Genomic DNA, 17,502 nt, shown 5'->3' on the forward strand with positions numbered 1-17,502 from the left:
AGAACACCTAGTGCAGTACAATAAACAGCACCACAGGAAAGTACTGCTCAGTAGCTTTCATTTGAAAGGCCATACTTTAGGATTTCATCCACACGCTCACAAGTTAGAACCACCTTAGGCGGCATAATAAACAGCACCACAGGACAGTACTGCTCAGAAACTTTCATTTGGATGGTCACACTTTATGATTTCATTTAAGACTCAAAAGTTAGAACTACCTTGTACAGCATAATAACAGTAACACACGAAAGTACTGCTTAGTAGCTTTCATTTGAATAGTCACACTTTTGGATTTCATCACTTCACAGACCCAAACGTTAGAACCACCTTGTACAGCATAATAAACAGTACCACAGGAAAGTACTTCTCAGTAGCTTTCATTTGAATGGTCGCACTTCAGGATTTCATCAACAGACCCAAACGTTAGAACCACCTTGTGAAACATAATAAACAGTACCACAGGAAAGTACTTCTCAGTCGCTTTCATTTGAATGGTCACACTTCAGGATTTCATCAACAGACCCAAAAGTTAGAACCACCTTGTACAGCATAAGTACGGCTTACTAGCTTTCATTTGAATGGTCACAATAGTCTTTAGGACTTCATCCGTAGTCTCAAAAGTTAGAACCCCTTGTGCAGCATGCTAAACACTGTCGCAAGAAAGTACAGCTCATCCAGCAGCTTTCATCTGAACGGTCACACTACAAATTTCGTTCAGGGACACAAAAATTAAACTAATAACATCACATTATAAAGTACAGACTGCGCTGTGACTTACGGCCATCCATTTTGATTTTGCTCCCATGAGCCACAGGACTTCAGCTTTGGGGCAGTGCTTAACTGCATTCTGTAGCAGGCCTTCTAGAGATTCTCTGTTTAAAGACAAACCAGGACTTAGGTTAACAGCAAAACCTACTTAGTTAAGTTGGCAAAATTAGTCTTGGTATCGGCAAGTATTAAGGCAAAAATAGATATAAAAAGTCTTGCTCTGGAAGGCGTCAATTTAAATGCGCCAACTGGAAAACACATATATTCAAAATATAGCATGAGTATTAAGATTGTGTTACTCTCGCGTCATCCCTAATTTTGCATTTAAAACTGAATATCTCCACTTGCTTGTTCGGCATACAAAGCCCTTCTTCAACTGAACTGCCCACCTCTAGCAGTCCGTCACGATTCTTTGCATGGGCGAGCAGGGGAGAAGACGGGAGAATCAGGGGGTGGAGGGGGAGCGGCGGTGGGATGGGGAACGAGTTTCTTATCTGCTTGTCCACTCTCTACAGTCTCGCAGTGAAAGCATGTTTAAAAAATACAGAGTCAGAACAGACTACAAGCAGTTTATTCCTCACCAGTAAGTGATAATTTTTTAGCGCACAGGAAAGTAAAGTAGTGAGTGACATCGGAGGCAGTGAACTTACCTCGTCCCATGATTCTTTTCGAAGTGCGCAGCTCGTAACCAGACGCTTTTCTTGCTGGGAAATACGGACAGGGCATGCGCGTAAATGGCTCGTGCACATTCATATGCACCGTTAGCAATACACTGCAGGTTAAGATGGAGAAAGCTTGATTAAAATCTTCAAATCCAACCTAACGCCCCAATATCCACAAACAACTTCTCCAAACTTATCTCGACGTATTTCCTTAACGAATCAGTTGAGGGAATTCAATAAGAGATTTTAAACGCACTTTTTTATTGGTGATCATTTTTGAAATTGTCATTACCATTTTTTCTTACTGATGCATTGGTGTTGTTAGGATAAAAGTTATGTTGCTTACTCTTGGGGTAGAATACCGTGAAATATCCCACAAGTGAGCGGAAGAGGCCTTACATAAGGAAATAACGTATATAAGGTTGGACGTTCATAACGTGACGAGAAAGGAGAAAAGCATAGAAGACTGACAACTCGGCGGAATTACCTGCAACGTACAGGGCTGGTCGAAGATATAATTCTCATGAAATTAATGACCTATTGATTACCACACTAGCCTGTCCAATGGTTATTAGCCAAAGCGATTCGACATGCAAGGTCGTTATCGCTTGAAACGGCACATCCGAATATTTCCACGTGAGACGCTGGACTCTTCGAAATCTATATTGATTGAATCGTGCGTTGTCATGGGAACACTTACACTCTCGGCATCATCCATCCACGTATGCTTTCTATCCTCTTCTTCTACCCCGATGCCAATCACAATATCACTGAAAAAGGAAAAAATATATGTCATGTGTCCAGTCAAGAGCTCACCAGCTTGTTTCTAGAGCTGTCTTGAAATTTCGCTAGCAAGAAGTTTTCCTTTTATTTCCTAGATTGGTCACAGTCCCCTATTTTTTCGCAAGATCTTCAGGATCGAGCGCTTACCGGTACGGGCGGCCATCTTGGTTTCATATGAACCGAGGGGGATGATGTCGGGGTTTATAGCGGTCGGTGGAGGAAGGCGAGAACCCCCCCCCCCCCCTCCCCCCGCTTCCTAAGTAGATTTGGGTGATACTCATCCAAAATGGCCGCCGTGAAGCAAAGAGCTCGATCTCGACAATCTTACTGAAAAACGGAAAAATAGGGGACTGTGAACAGTACATTTATCAGTTCCACAAACTACTCAATATAACTTACATTATGGCCCTACAAGTCTGTACACTGTCAGCTTTCTCGCTTTCCTCGGCATCCTTTATCCACTGATCTCTATTAATTTCCACACCATTTGCTTTTAAAGACGCAACAGCTAAGGAGAAAAGTCAGAAGAGGACGTTAGTCTATTGCTCATACCAGGGGAGGGGGGTAGGGGGTCAATTCAGCGCAGTTTTGTACGAGGAGCCAATCCCTTGGGATTGGGAGCCATTTGCGAGCTTAAAACAAGCAACAACGACGGCCACGGCCACGAAAACGGCACTTAAAAAGTGAATTTGCGCTGCCTCAAACGTTATCGCCCTTATTCCATCTCGTTTGATTCATCAAATGTTGGCAAATGTTTTAGAGTTGAATTCTAAAAGACTGCATCAAAGTTCAGGAAAAGAAAAAGGAAGTTGTTGTCTTGTGTTCCCGTCTCCGAAAAAACGTGAAATTAGTCACTTTCACGTTGTAGTCGTGCAACGACGGCTAAGAAATGTACAAAAAAGCGTGATGCACGTGCAAAGGTGGGTTTTTGCTAATATCAGCCGATCCATTGCTTTAAGGTTTTGCCGTTCTCATTGCCGTCGCCGTTATCGTTGCTTAAGCTCCCTATTTTTGATAGACAACGTACCGCGCTCGTAACCTTCTGTTATCAAATGGTACCGATCTCACATACTTTGTTCAGAATACTGCATCTCTTTCAACTGTAGTAAATGCACCGTTTCTCTACCACGGCAGGTTTAGCTCAGTCGGTAGAGCGTGTTGACTGCAGAGCGGGAGGTCGCGGGTTCGATTCCCGGGGCCGGACCAATACTCAGGGTCTTAAAATAACTGAAATGAAGGTACTTCCTTTGTCCTTCAAACGGCTAGACCTTCGCGTGGCTCCGATGACCACGTAAAATGGCGGTCCCGTCTCCATTAGGAGACGTAAAAATAGTGTCCACAATTAGTACTTTCGTGCTAAATACATTGACACTCAAATAAAGTGCATTTATTTTTTTCTTTTTGAAAGTATTGAACCAGAAAGTTTTCTTGTCTCTCTTACAGCCATAAAATGCGTCTAATGGCCCTTTTAAGTCCTTTTCACAGACCGATATGACAGCCCACTCACTCTCCTATCCGTTACAGTAACAAGTGAAACCCCTAACCTTTCATATACCTGAAACCTATAAAAGGTACCCCTTTCAGGCGGAGCCTCTCCGTACAGGCCATTAAAGGAAGTACCCCCAACCCCTTACCCATCCGTATCGTGCAAAGCTCTTTGAATAAAACGAGCGCTTTTAAATTCCGCAAGGCGCTTCAAAGTACTTGTACCTCTGTCAATGATTTTTTCCACCATAGGAAAGTTGTCATTAGCTTCTTCAAGTTTGGCTGCTGTTATCCAAATTTGTCTATCGGTTGGAATATTTTCGCGAGCTTTGTTCAAAACCTAAAGTTAAATAAAACATTTAAACGTCAAAACAACAACAACAACAATCACAGTTGGAAAACTGAAACGCAAATTGCTTTTAAACTGACGACCAATTGCGTTTAGAGTATTTAACCGACTGGGGAAGCGCACAAAAACACTATCTCCTCATATCAAAAAGATTTCAAAAGGCAACTTTGAAAGACCTCTTGTTCACTGAAACCAAACGAGGGCGTAAACCGCGTTTCCACCCTCCACAAAACTTGGCCTTTTTGTAGGAGATGGAATTGTCTCTAATGTTTGTCGGTTCGTCTTTACAGTGTTTTGTTAGACACGCAGTACTCCATAAAATCATGAAAAATGTCGCCTAATAATACAACAAGAAGTGCGCGAATGTCTCTTTAGTTCTCACCTTCCTTGCATTTTCATAGGTCTCCAGGCGGGCAAGGGCAAGCCAAAGCTATAAAATAACAAACAAAAAAACTGGAAAGTGAAAGGAGGCAAAAACAGTGTTTGTAAAAAGAGTCCAATTTACAACTTACTTACCTCCACGCTGGTTGGACAGCATTCTACCGCCCTGCTCAACATGATCTGTGCATCTTCTGGTCCTTCAAGTTCTACTGCAGCTTTCCAAATCCTGACTGAGTTTGGAATGTGTTCTAAAGCTTAAGGGATTAACCAACGAGAAAACTAGTTTTGAACTTTTCCAACCCCTTGACTTCTCACGTGCTTACAGACTAGGAGCAGTCCTTTGCTTACCTCATGGATAGTAGAGTGAACGATACATGCGAGCGTACGTTCCAACCGGCGAGGAACGTGCGCGCGTGTTCGCTTGCTGACGGTCTACTATTTATAAGGAAAATAGGGGGCCTCTCCTAGTTTTTTAAAAGTGTTCGCCCCTCCTCACCGCGCACCCCTTGCTAAAAAAGGACCCTGTGCGTTGAACAGAGATGACCAGTAATTGCTATTTAGCATGAGGTCTGCCAGTTAGTGCAAGCACATGTATACAGGACAGTAACCGGTCATCTCGCCACCACCGAAGTCACTATCAAAAGTGTCGACTCGTCGCCAAGTACTAACTCTGTAATAATCGACGTGTCTACTAACCTAGGATTACTTACCCAGGATTTTTACGATTTTAAATAGTCAAAAGTTGCTAAAACCCTCAGCGCCTAGCTAAACCAAGACCAAAATGATGGGTTTGCATCAATGGGTTTGCCATTGATGGGTGGCGATTTCTTTAGTGGCGAGATGACCGTAAACCTACAGCACTATCCACTTGGGGGTTGGTTATGTTGGGGTTTTACCCACTAGGGATGTACCGCTTTACCTTTCCTGTAGACTCTTTTCTTTGCTTTGACTTCATCCTCCAATGCCGCAGCTTTTATCCACAGTCGAACTGATAGAGGCAGTTGACCCACGGCTTGAGCACACACTGATTTGGCTGATTCCGGGGGCTGCAAAGTCAATAAATAAAGCATATCATTATTTAGTAAAATCCAACTAGTGGTTTATTATCAATGCTGCGTTCTGATTGGTTGAGCTACTACTAGGCTATATGTTCTAGCCCACTAGTACCGAAACGCGCGGGCTCTTTGGCGGCAAAAAAGGATTAAAGTCTAGCTTTAACTAGCTAAAATTTTTTTACTCTCGATATTTTTGACCAACTAGTAGGATTTTACTAAAACAATTATTCCTCTCACCTTCATAGCCTCTGGCTCAATAGCCCATTCGGCCTTCAACCTCATGGGCTATTGACTCAGAACCCATTCGGGCTCGAGGAATAATTGTTAAATAGGCCATTGATATGGATGGTAGTAAACACGTCCAATTTCACAGTACAGCATGGGGAGTACAAACTGATTTGGCTGATTCGGGGGGCTGCGAAGTCAGTAAATAAAGCATATCACTATATAGTCCGTTAATATGGAAGGTGGTAAACACGTCCAATTTCACAGTACAGCAGGGGAGTACAGTAGTTGTCCAGCGTTTTAATGGAAGAAGCAGAGTCAGGGCTTGCTCATCAGAAAGTGTGGCACCTCAGACACAGGGCTTGTCTCAAATACAGAGTTTGAATCAACAAAAATGTAGATAAAGATATTGTTTTGGTAGTCACTGCAGGATATCAAGCATCCCTTTGAAACAGTGCATATCAATTTACCAACAACTGAAACCGTCACTCCCGGGGGGGCGGGACTCTGCATATGAAAGGGGTGGGGATGCTCGTCGGAAATTTTGAATTAAACCCCTAAAGGAGACCGATCTGGGCGTGGCCCAAGCTTTTTTGACCCCTAAAAGAGACCATGTTAAAACACAGACAATATATATATATTTATATTTTTTCACGTGCAACCCTAAACGAGACCTTCACGGCTAAATATGATGGCGTTTTGCCCAGAACACCCTAAGTGAGACCAAAATCCGAAATTTATACCCCTAAGCGAGACGACGAGCAACCCCACCCCTTTCATATGGGAAGTCCCCCCCAACCGGGCTGTCACTGCCACAAAGAATATTTTGCAATAGGTGCTATGGACACAGCAGGGCTCGACGTTACGAACTGTGGGGTAGCCAATGCGACCAGCTTTTAATCAGTGGCGACTAAATGTTCACGCCTGGTCGCCAACCTGGCCCCCAAGCTAGGTGACTTTCTTCTTTGGGAAAACGTACACTTATGATAATCTGTTATCCTTTACAAAGCTAACGGTTTTTCTGACGCTCTAACGTTTTGCTACCCTGGCTTCAGGGGTCCGTTCTCAAAATACCTAATATGAAACAAACCGTGCGTACGGTTTGATAAGTCATTTTTTCTCCTCGGCGCTTCGTGAGTCGTTGACGCGGCTTCGCTGCGCACCATCAGTATCGATAAGAAAAAAAAACATTCTCTGGAACCCAGGGCATTAACGTTTTGCCCAAACGCTCTAATGGTTTGTTCAAACCCTCTAACGATTTGTCTAAACGCTTTAACGACTTCTTCTAACACGCTAACAGATTGTTCTTGTGATCTAACAGTTGGTCCGCCTAACGTTTGACTTTTACTTGAAAGAGGATTGTGACAATAACTAGGGATGAATTCGACGGAAGTCTTATCGACTTTCGGGCAAATCGACCGCAATTCTCAACAGATCGTCCCGTGTTTCTCCGGGAATGACTTTTAGCGCATCGATTAAAAACAATTTCTTTATGACGAACATGTATCTCGATTGCGGACTCGATAGCGGATTAGTCTGATAAAAGTTTAAGCTAATCGAGAACGAACGGCGCCTATTTCTCGAGCTTCTTGTAAACACCTTTATGCAAATTTCTGTTGAGCGTGACGACCCAAATAAAAGCTCTGCCTTATTTTTTGACTTCTATTTAAGTACCGTTGAAGTCATGCTGTTTGCCCAACAGACTTCTCGCGAAATCAACTTCTTTGCCCGAAAACATCAGCGAAGTTTCCTCTTTTTGGAGACTTAATTCGATCACTTGCCAGGCAACAAAGTAGATTAAGTTTCACCGATGTTCATTTCTGAACGTGCAAATACATGGGACGCAAAACAAATGCTTGCAGATTTTGTTCTTTAACAACCCAAAGAATTTTTTTGTGATTCGTAAAGTTTGTTTATCTAAATGTGTATTCCATTTCCTGAACCTTAAGCTTGAATAACTGTTTGAGGAAATTTACTCTTAAGTGCGGGCTCACTTTCCCGAACACCTGCTGATAATTGATAACCGTTTGAAAAAAAGTTCAAAAGGAAGGCTAAAGCATTCTTTTTCTGTTAAGGCTAAGTAAAAGATGCTAAGTTTATTGTATTCCATTAATTCTTAAATATAATTTTTGACGACTAGAATACTTGTTCTGGCGACCAAAAATGAAAACTTGGGGGCCAGCTGGCCCCAAGATTTTTTTCTGAAAGTCGAGCACTGTCACAGGGTAAGCGTATTACTGTGGGTTTCTTTTTTAGTAATAATTACCTGTAAACGGATAGCTTCAAGCCAGACATCTTCATTTTTTGGACAGACCTCAGTTCCTTTCATGATTGTGTTGCGTGCTGCTTGCATGCGGCCTGTCACTTCCTCTAGACGAGCAGCAGCTATCCAACCTAGAATAGGACATTACCCAACCAAGCTTTAATGTTGTCATTAATATTTAATCATCATTAGCATCATCATCATCATTGTCATTATTAGTAATCAGATTATTACTATTATTATTTTACTATCATATTATTATTATCATTATTATTATTTATTTTTTGTGTTAACAGTTTCCATAGAAACTGCAACACTATGCAGTCCTGTCTTTAGTCTGCAACTTCCGTTATGTGCGTAAGTAAGAAAAGAGATAATTCTGAAGGCCAGGTGAAAAATACTGTATGATTCAGTTGATATTAAAACAAGGAGAGTCTATTATGCTCTAGATGTTGCTTGTCAATTTTTTTTCTCAGTCAAAAGAAATTTTGCAAAAAAAGGGGTAACTGCGGTCATTAGCATGCTACATAACATGAAAATAACATTCACTCTCTCTTCAAGGCTACAATCATTATCTTGGACACAATAAATGGAAAACCTAGACCCCCCCCCACCTCCCCCCCCCCCCCCAAATCAAGGATGGGAAAATGGCGCGTTTTTGCCCTTTGCGCAGCTTCATCTTTGATTTGGCAGGGATGGGGGTTTGCTGTTCCATTTTATTTTGTCCAAGATTGTAGTCATCGGCATGCTATATGATGCGTCAGATAAACAAGTGTCACCTTAATGCAAGAACTCATTAAATTTCTTCGACAAAACAGGTTGCGTTTCAAGCTTATACGACACAACAAGACAATAAAATTGCAAGTGCAAAACAGACATAGCAAAATCTGTAAATATGTTCTCTCTCTAGGAGCTATTTTTTTTTATCTTGCCATTCTTGGAGAACAGAAGTTCAGTTGTACAGGCATAAGTATTTTTTTAGATTCATTTCTTTTTCAAACATATTTGACCAAGAAGCATACTACTCATACAACAACAACAAACCAAATGGTTATGGAGCATTAGTATATTCTTTTGCTGGTACAAAAATTTGTAACTTCCCTTAACCAATTTGCCCCAGAAGCGCACGCAACCTCCAGTGTGTATTTACATCCCTTGTACCACTTGTGATGTCATGTTTAGGCGGTCAAGGATAATTTGTCATTTTCCTTGTACAGGGTGAAAAGATCTTTCAAACCATACCAGAATGAGCACCATTCAGTCAAGAAGGCCCGAGAAAAAGGCAAACAAAATCATGTAACGCTGACCACAAAATTCCCAGGGGTGAAAGGGTTAATAGCAATATTACCACAATGTAACTTTTAAAAAAGCTTTGAAAACAAGTGTCGGTACTTACCGGGGCCATGTTGTGGGTTTGTAGTAATAACAGACTTCAACAAAAGTCGTGCTTTCTTTATATCCCTACACAGAGCATATACACAATGTGACGTATGATAATTTTCACAGGTAGAAGGGAATCGAAAACAGGTTATCACTGAAGGACCGAGGAAAGGAGCTTTCTCTCCCCCCATTTTCGTGTCTCCTCTTGCATGCCTCTTGCACGTCTACTTTTCACGATATCCCCCAAATGGAGAGCTTTCTCGCAGGCTACTCAAAAAGGTACCTCCCAATTAAAATATCTTGTCTACTGGGTGCAGTTTGTGCTTGTTTGGGGGTTGGGGGGAGAGCATATCCCCTTTTTCACCCCTGGATTCACTGATAAATAATACTGTTGACCGTTCCTACCCAATATCTCCACCAGCGGAGGGTGTTAAACTCTGTAGATCTGTAAGATATCCCTTAGGATCCACAACAGTCTGACCACTAACTGAATCAGATGCCTATAAATCAAAGACATAAATTGCGGACAGAATTAAAGTGTAACAACTAAATTAGGTCCAGTAGGTGACTCCAAATAGGTTTATAGTAAATCTGAAGAGTAGAATAATTATTGCAATTATTTTGGAGCAACATTTCAATCATGCTTCAAGTATTAACATATTAACTATTCAGTTGACAAAAATAAGAAAACTCAACATCTATCAAAATTTATGAATAGAAAGAAAAATGATTAATTATTTAACAAGTGTGAAATAATTTTGCTAAAAAGTAAGTAAAAATTATCTCAAAATAAGGACAGTAAGAGGGATCGGAAAAATAAAAATAAATCCCTTAGCACAAACTGACTTACACTGAACAAAAAGACTGGGTTTTAGTTTCTTCACAAAAACATTAATTTCAAAAAATAAGACAGTCAACATTTTTTTGTCCTTTTTTTACATAATGCTATAACTCTCGCTGACATCTTTTGGAATCAATCCATGGCAGTGACGAAAATTACTAACAGATAAAGATCGAGGAGTTTTCATTTTCATCAAAGTGCTAATGGGCAGAAAAAAACCCTCTTTACAGCTGTCATCAACGCACCACTGAATACAAAAACTGGTCACATTGTACATTGCTCTCAGAAAAGTACAGTTAGAAAATTACAGTTTTTATTCAATATTAAAACTACACTGGTAAGGATTAAGCATTGAAGTTGATGCACTAATAATTAGTAAGTTAATTTTTCATTTTATTATTTATTAATAAAATGAAATATTCACTTAAGTTGAGTTTGTAGCTTTCCTCTTGACATAATGTTCTTTAGGTTTTTATTGTTTTTCTTCCCTAACTTTTTGCTTTCTAAATTATTTATTAATAATAACATGAAGTGTAATGCGTACATAGTTTGCAGTTGCATGATAAAATATATTTTTTCTTTCTGAAAATATGTATATTTATGTAAGAAACTTATTATTTTGTGTACAGTCTAACTTGCCACGATAAGCTTTTAGCTACTGGCAAGCCTGCCTACTAATCTAATGTACAAACAACTAAAAAAGTTTGAATAAAAGTCAGTGTGTTCTTTAGTGAGTGATTCGCATCTCCTGTGTGTGAGATAAAGCAGTTGGATCTGATCTTTCCCTCGAATGAGTTACAATAGTCTTAAAAGTAACTTCTACTCATAATATTACCTGATCCAGCTTGACTCCAACAAGAGACTTCCTTGCCTCTCCAATTTTGATCAAATCAAGATCCGCAGATGGTGTAGAAAGCCCTGTCATCACTCCACTTGGTGTCATACCTCCAGGAAATGGCGTTTGAAATCCACCAAATTTCTAGAGAGAAAACAGGGAGATTACACAACCATCACAACCGCGACAATGAGAATGTCAAAAAAGATTCTTCACCCTTTTTTGTACAATTCTTTAACATAAACAAGACAACCACAATGGAAAACTTCCAACTTGTGATATTTTATGGAGGACATGCACAGACATGAAGACAAATTTTGTTTTTTGTTTTATAACTCGGATGCAGGCTTTGAGAATTTAACTCTGGGAAAAATTAATTTGCCTACATTTGACAAAATGAGTGAGGCCAAATAAACAGAATCAAGTTTGAAAGAATGCAAAAATTAATGCATTTTGTCCGTGACACTTTCCCTGGCCTAGTCATCCTGGTTGAGTTTGTCAAAGACTTGCACTGAGCTACCCTTAGAGGATTAAACAAATAAATATTACCAATGGCGACTATAAGATCCGATGATGCAATGACGGCAAAAAGGATGCTTAAACGTTGTGTTGTTGTTATTCCTTCCCACTTATTTTGGCAAATGTAGGCAAACCAGTCTGGAGTTGAATTCCTAGGGAAAATATCCAAGTTCAGAAAGAGAAATAACATTTTGCTGTGCTTGCTTGCGTCCTCCATAAAATGTAAAATTAGGCATTACCGGTACTTCACTTTCTCTGTCATGCAAAAGTGCAGATAATTTATATACAAAAAAGTGTGATGCAGATGCAAAGCTGTTGTTTTGCCTACTAAACCTATTTTTTTAGTTGTCCTTGTTGCTGTCACATTGCCAGATCTTAAAGTCCCTAATAACCATGTGGAACTGTAACATAAATAAAAAATGTTGTACCTGTTGCCTTGCATCAAGAGATGTCATCTTTTCTCCAGTCATGAGTGCACTATGGAGGACACTGTCAGGTACTGGTGTGAACCTAATAATTTAACATAATAAAATACAGTCATTGTCAATAACAGATGGTTACGAATAATTCCTGCTAAAAGGCCATCATATCAATTTAGAGCAATGAGAACTGTTTCCTTTGCACCAGCTGTTCTGTTCTTAGCCTGCGAATGGCAAACGTTTCCCTCTCTCATCGCCGCTGAGGGATGTTTTGTGAAGAGGAACATCTGTGACTCAGCGACAGAAATTCCATACTGATGACGTAAATCAATGTTTAAATAATAAATCCAGCAGTCATGGGGATCCAAATCCAAATTTGTTCAATTTTAAATTTCTCCTGGTTGATTTTGGTAAAGTGTTGTGTTCATCTGTGAATGAGCTCCACACTTCTCCATTTTTAGGTACAGTTGAATTAAAAATAGCTTTATGGGCCCGAAAAGTTTCCGGGGCTTTTGAGAAACGGGCCCCTGGTCTCACAAAAAATGTTTTTGGCCCTTTGGGCTGCAGTTTTATGCTCATATTGACCAGGGGAAATCCCCAGCCCTTGAGGTGACAGCCATTAATAGCTATTATACCAAAAATTTATTAAATTTTATTGAGTACACAGACTCACAAGTTAACACTAGCTTACTTCTCTGTCCTGGGATTTCGTTGTTTTTTATTTCTATAATCTCCAACTTCTGGAATGTTGAGCCAATCATCTTCAGATACATCTCCTAACTTGCGCTAACAACAACACAACGATATTTTTGTAAACAATCAGCTGCTACCTATGATATTTTTTTTGGAATTTATTGATTTTTTTTTTCTATTTTCAAGAGTACACAATACAAAGTATATTACAAAGCTAATTCGTCTTTAAAAACTAAACAGTTAATAAAAGAGTTTTCAAAACGCATAGTATTAATCTTAGGTTGATATCAAGTTTCTTTCCTAAGATGGTAGCCAGACGGTTTGACACAAGGCATTATAGATAAGATTTATGGTGTGCCCATGGAGCCTTCCAAATTATTTTGTTTCAAAGACACAATAAATTTTGTGGCATTATTATTTTTTCTCAGCAGCATACAATAAAGAATTCCAGCTGGCAAATGTGACAGCTATACATGTATGGCACAAATGTATCCACCCAACAATTGGTTGAAGAGGGTGTGAGCACGGGACTCACAAACATGCACACAGCTCAAGGATTCTCTGTTCTATATCATGTGTTTGCACTAAAACAATGCATTGTCTCTTCTGCATTACATCATAAAAGTTACCTTGCACTATTATATGTTGCATTGATTTGAGATTCATTCTGCCTTGGAACTTTTGTGCACAGCTTTAAATATTAGGCTGTTGCCTCACAGCCTCAGCCTCTTCACGAGGCTGTGAGGTGGCAATAAACAGATAATAAATAAATAATCTACAATTAACAATAAACACCAGGATAATAAATTTATTGGATACCTTGAGATCTGAGAACTGCTGTTGAATTTTAGGTCTTTCCTGTCGATACTGCTCAATTTCCTCCTTAAAACGTTTCTCCCTAATTTTCATAAACACAATTAACACCAAAGTTGAAAATAAAGAGAGTGGATTGGAAATATAGTTATACAATTTCCATCTCTAAGTTCCCTTCTCTGCATAGTTGATAAATAGCTACATACATGAACTATGATGGTGCAAAATTTCTTTTTCCATAGTTAGCTGGTAGAGTAATGTGGTATCAATGCCTAATAATGAGTTCGAAATGATGGAAAATAGAAATTAAAATGCTCTGTCAATATAGTAATAAATTAACTTTTTGTCCTATGTTAATGTACATTTACTTTCATGAAGATCAGTAGACTGAGAAAAATCATTAAAATTAAACTCAAAGCCACTGAGATGTAAGCATTTTACTCTCCTGAAGTAATGTCTTAGTTTTTCAGGTTTTTTACAAATTGAAATAAAAGGTTTTTTCTCAAATAAGCGAGTGTGAGATGACTGCCTGTAGGATGTATAAGAGCTGTATCAAATAACCTTCTCTCTTTTCTTCGATCATCCATTCTCCTATCAATCGAGTCATATATAGCATCTGCCTCCTCGTCATCTTTTTCATAAGGACAACTGGAGAATAAACTTCCACCATATCCTGCAAACTAACATAAATATTTTCTATGATGATAATTCAAGGCTAAGGGAATATTATTATTGTTATCCAATCCTCTTTAATCTGTAGTGGCACAAAAAAAAGTGAAAACCACCAGTCCCACAATGAAAAATATGATCAGTACCCTAATGATGATGACAGACAAACTTTTACTACCGGGGCATCTTAGTTAAGTGATATGGCTGATTTTTGCACAAAGGTGTCACAGTATTGGAAGCTAGAACAACATCCAGAGCACAGTTCCCACTCATTTTCATACATTAACAGTCCTTAGGACATCCAGCCCAAGCAACTTAGGGGTCCTTTTTGGTTTTAAAGGGTCCCCAGACCCTTGTTGTGTGGATGTACACTGTACATGTAACTAAAAGAGTGGCAGAGGGAAGGACTGGTACAATGCTTGTATCAAACAAAACATTTTTGGAAAGTACAGCGTTTTTCTTGCAGTGAACAAAGTAAAACAAATTGCCATAGCTCTCCTTTTACATGTAATTAATGCAAAGCAACATCCAGGACTTCATCTTACATGAGGCCAAAGGTTGCAAAGATGTAGGGGCAGTAGCCAGTCTTTGTGGGGATTCAAAGAGGCATGCTTCCCTTTCGATTTTTGTGGGTAAATATACGCACATACGTGCATTTAATTAATGGGAATAAAATAAATGTTTGATCCCGAAAAGTGGCTACAAGGTGACCAGTCAAATGAAACCTCTGTGGAAGAACATTATTTGCATGGTTCTTTATCTGATTATCTGAATTTTACAACATGAACTTTACAAGTTATGAAAATTACTTTGAATGCTTTGAAGTTCGAGGACTGATAAAGAGGAAAGAAATTCACATTTGCACTATACCGTAAAAAATAACAAACCCAAGTATGAATCATTGCCTAGGATCTTAAAACAGTACTGAGTACCTCATCATAATTAGTTTCATTCAAATCTTCTTCATCTTCATCATCCTGTGATTTCTTTTCAGTGGCAAATCCTGGCTTTCCATGACGCTCGTCACTTATATCTGTAGCATCTCTGGCAGGACCAATATCTGAGCGAGTTGTGAAACCAGTAGCACTACAAAATGAAGACAACAGGAGAATTAGAATAGATAAAGAGTTTTAAGGAGAAATTGGATTATGTGACCAGTCAAATGGAACCTCTGTGGAAGAACATTATTTGCATGGTTTTTTATCTGATTATCTGAATTTTAGAACATGAAATTTACAAACATAAATCCTGTAGTTTTCAATTTAACGTGAAATACCTCTGTCCAAAATGAAATTATATATTTCCTTAGCTTACATTTCATCTTAAATGAACTTGCAGGAGAACAGCACAGGTCAGTTTTGGTTCTGATGCTACTTGTAAGGTAAGAGGAAGGGTTTTTGGTTTTTATAGAACACCCACTCACCCAGTCACAGCTCTGTCAATGGCGTACTCGTAAGTAGACAGCTCTACTTACAGCCACCTTTACAAAACCCCAATGTTCCTCTCTGCCGACAAAAACTGTTCCTATAAGTGACCAGTCTCAGTTGGAAAAACCCTTTTTTCTGCCTCCTGAGGGTGTCTGTAAGGAAGATTTGACTGTCACTCATAGCTGAGTCAACTGAAATTACAGCTGTGCTCTGACAGTGCCTGGTGGCTCCTGGTTTTCTTTGCTTTCAGAAGGCTACTGCAGCAAATCTTTTGCATAAAACTTAGCTTGCTATGTGGATTTCACACTCCGGTAAAGTTCTGATTTTATTAGAATTTCACTAAGCCACCTTGAGTCAAGCACAATTTTTCCTAAGTGCTGAGAGTGTAAAGCAATTTACATGGCACCATGCTCAAGCTCACAGAACAACTAAGGGGTGAATTTTAGACTATTTTGTACTCTTTATCACTAATTTCCTGAAGACAATCTAAGACCGCAATCTAATTGGTAGGCATTTTTTGCATCAGATTACATCTCCACACAAAAATTGATGTTCATGATCGGGAGACAATTTACCATGCTGAATGAAAGGCACAAAGTTCCGTATAAGTTATCCTGTGGTTTTATATTATCCATGATTTTCTCAGGGTTTGCAAATTTTATTGATGAGTGGAGTCAGTGTGACTTTTTACTTCACAAATTTTGGAGTCATTTTAGAATATTTGGAGTCAAGTATCAGACTTTCCAGCACACGGTCCTGGCATGTATACACTATCGAGAGGGATACATGAAGTAGCTGTGGCGATCCGCTGACCTGGAAAGCATGATGGCGGTCATCAAGTAAACTTTGATCGTAATTTGCCCTCTTCCCGTTTTGTTGTGCAGTACAATTCTTTAATTTTGATGATTTAATTAAGGTTTAGAACGTTTACAATTAACGTAAATTGTATTTGTTGCGAAAAAGGTAAGGTTACTGAAAATTTCTGGAGTCGAAGTGACTCCCTGAAGTCACTCACTCCGTAACCTCAGTGGTGTCATCTGCACAATTTTGGCATAAAATACGCCAAATTTGGCCTATTTGCAAACCCTGTTTTCTGCAGATCCAGTTGTGTTTTGAGAAATCGAGTTCAGGTTGTTTTTGAATCACATTGTTAGAAAGTATCAAGTAAAAAACACACTCAGTAGAGGGTCCCCAATAGGGTCCTTTAATCCCATAATTCCAACTTAAAATTTCATGCAATCCTGTAATCCCGAGGGTTATTTTTTGGTTATTTTTCAATTCCGAGCTCCTTGACCATGCTTGCAAATAGCCAACAGGCTTGCCTCCAGCCAGTTGGAAGACTTAACCCTGTTAAGTTTCATTTGAATTATTTGTTTCAGACATTTGCTCGGCCCCACTAGCACCAGTGTTATAAATACTACCGAGGGTAAACAAAGGTATATTATTATTATTACTATCATTTGGTTTCATGACACATAACTAGGTAAGGTTGCATTTTATGTCAGATAAAATAATATGATGATGACACATATCATCATCAGAATGTATTTGGCTCCGATTGAATTGGCCAAATTTTTATCATTATTGGAAACGGCAACCAGTGGCCACAAACCGGTACTGATTCTGAACAATCGTAAAATAATTTAGGTCGTTTTCCGATAACCGGGTTTCTGACCGATATTTGGACGAGTTCCCTGAATCTTTGTTGAACCTGAAAGAGCAGTGGCAACTTAAACTCAGTGATAGACAGATAGAGTGGTATAATAGCTAGTCAAAGGATCATTGGTGACGGTCATAACATAACAGTGTCAGCTCAGCTGATTATTCAATCACGTTAAAACTGTTACCTAAAATTTACACATTCAAGTGTCGAGGATTCTTAACAATGTGTTAAAATAATGCTTGCCGCTTGGAATTTAATTATTTACGGTTCTT

General features: G+C 39.2%; 1 protein-coding gene across 3 annotated transcripts in view; it reads right to left on the bottom strand.

Annotated features, from left to right (window-relative positions):
- LOC140945886 (pre-mRNA-processing factor 6-like) overlaps positions 1–17,502 on the bottom strand; it is a 28,614-nt gene that overhangs the window by 10,844 nt on the left and 268 nt on the right. The window contains exons 2-18 of one of the 3 annotated variants that reach the window (XM_073394946.1): positions 15,073–15,226; positions 14,033–14,151; positions 13,478–13,556; positions 12,657–12,751; positions 11,975–12,056; positions 11,028–11,171; positions 9,757–9,851; positions 9,368–9,432; positions 7,975–8,102; positions 5,348–5,474; positions 4,564–4,682; positions 4,430–4,477; positions 3,924–4,038; positions 2,613–2,721; positions 2,131–2,200; positions 1,419–1,540; positions 779–872 (exon numbers count right to left, since the gene is read on the bottom strand). In XM_073394946.1, the coding sequence (XP_073251047.1) occupies positions 779–872; positions 1,419–1,540; positions 2,131–2,200; positions 2,613–2,721; positions 3,924–4,038; positions 4,430–4,477; positions 4,564–4,682; positions 5,348–5,474; positions 7,975–8,102; positions 9,368–9,432; positions 9,757–9,851; positions 11,028–11,171; positions 11,975–12,056; positions 12,657–12,751; positions 13,478–13,556; positions 14,033–14,151; positions 15,073–15,226 (1,765 nt within the window). Of the gene's footprint in view, positions 1–778; positions 873–1,418; positions 1,541–2,130; positions 2,201–2,612; positions 2,722–3,923; positions 4,039–4,429; positions 4,478–4,563; positions 4,683–5,347; positions 5,475–7,974; positions 8,103–9,367; positions 9,433–9,756; positions 9,852–11,027; positions 11,172–11,974; positions 12,057–12,656; positions 12,752–13,477; positions 13,557–14,032; positions 14,152–15,072; positions 15,227–17,502 lie in introns of those variants that run through there. The other 2 variants (XM_073394947.1, XM_073394948.1) reach the window with 2 other exon arrangements.

The sequence above is a fragment of the Porites lutea genome, chromosome 8, assembly GCF_958299795.1.
Source record: "Porites lutea chromosome 8, jaPorLute2.1, whole genome shotgun sequence".
Classification (NCBI taxonomy): domain Eukaryota; kingdom Metazoa; phylum Cnidaria; class Anthozoa; order Scleractinia; family Poritidae; genus Porites; species Porites lutea.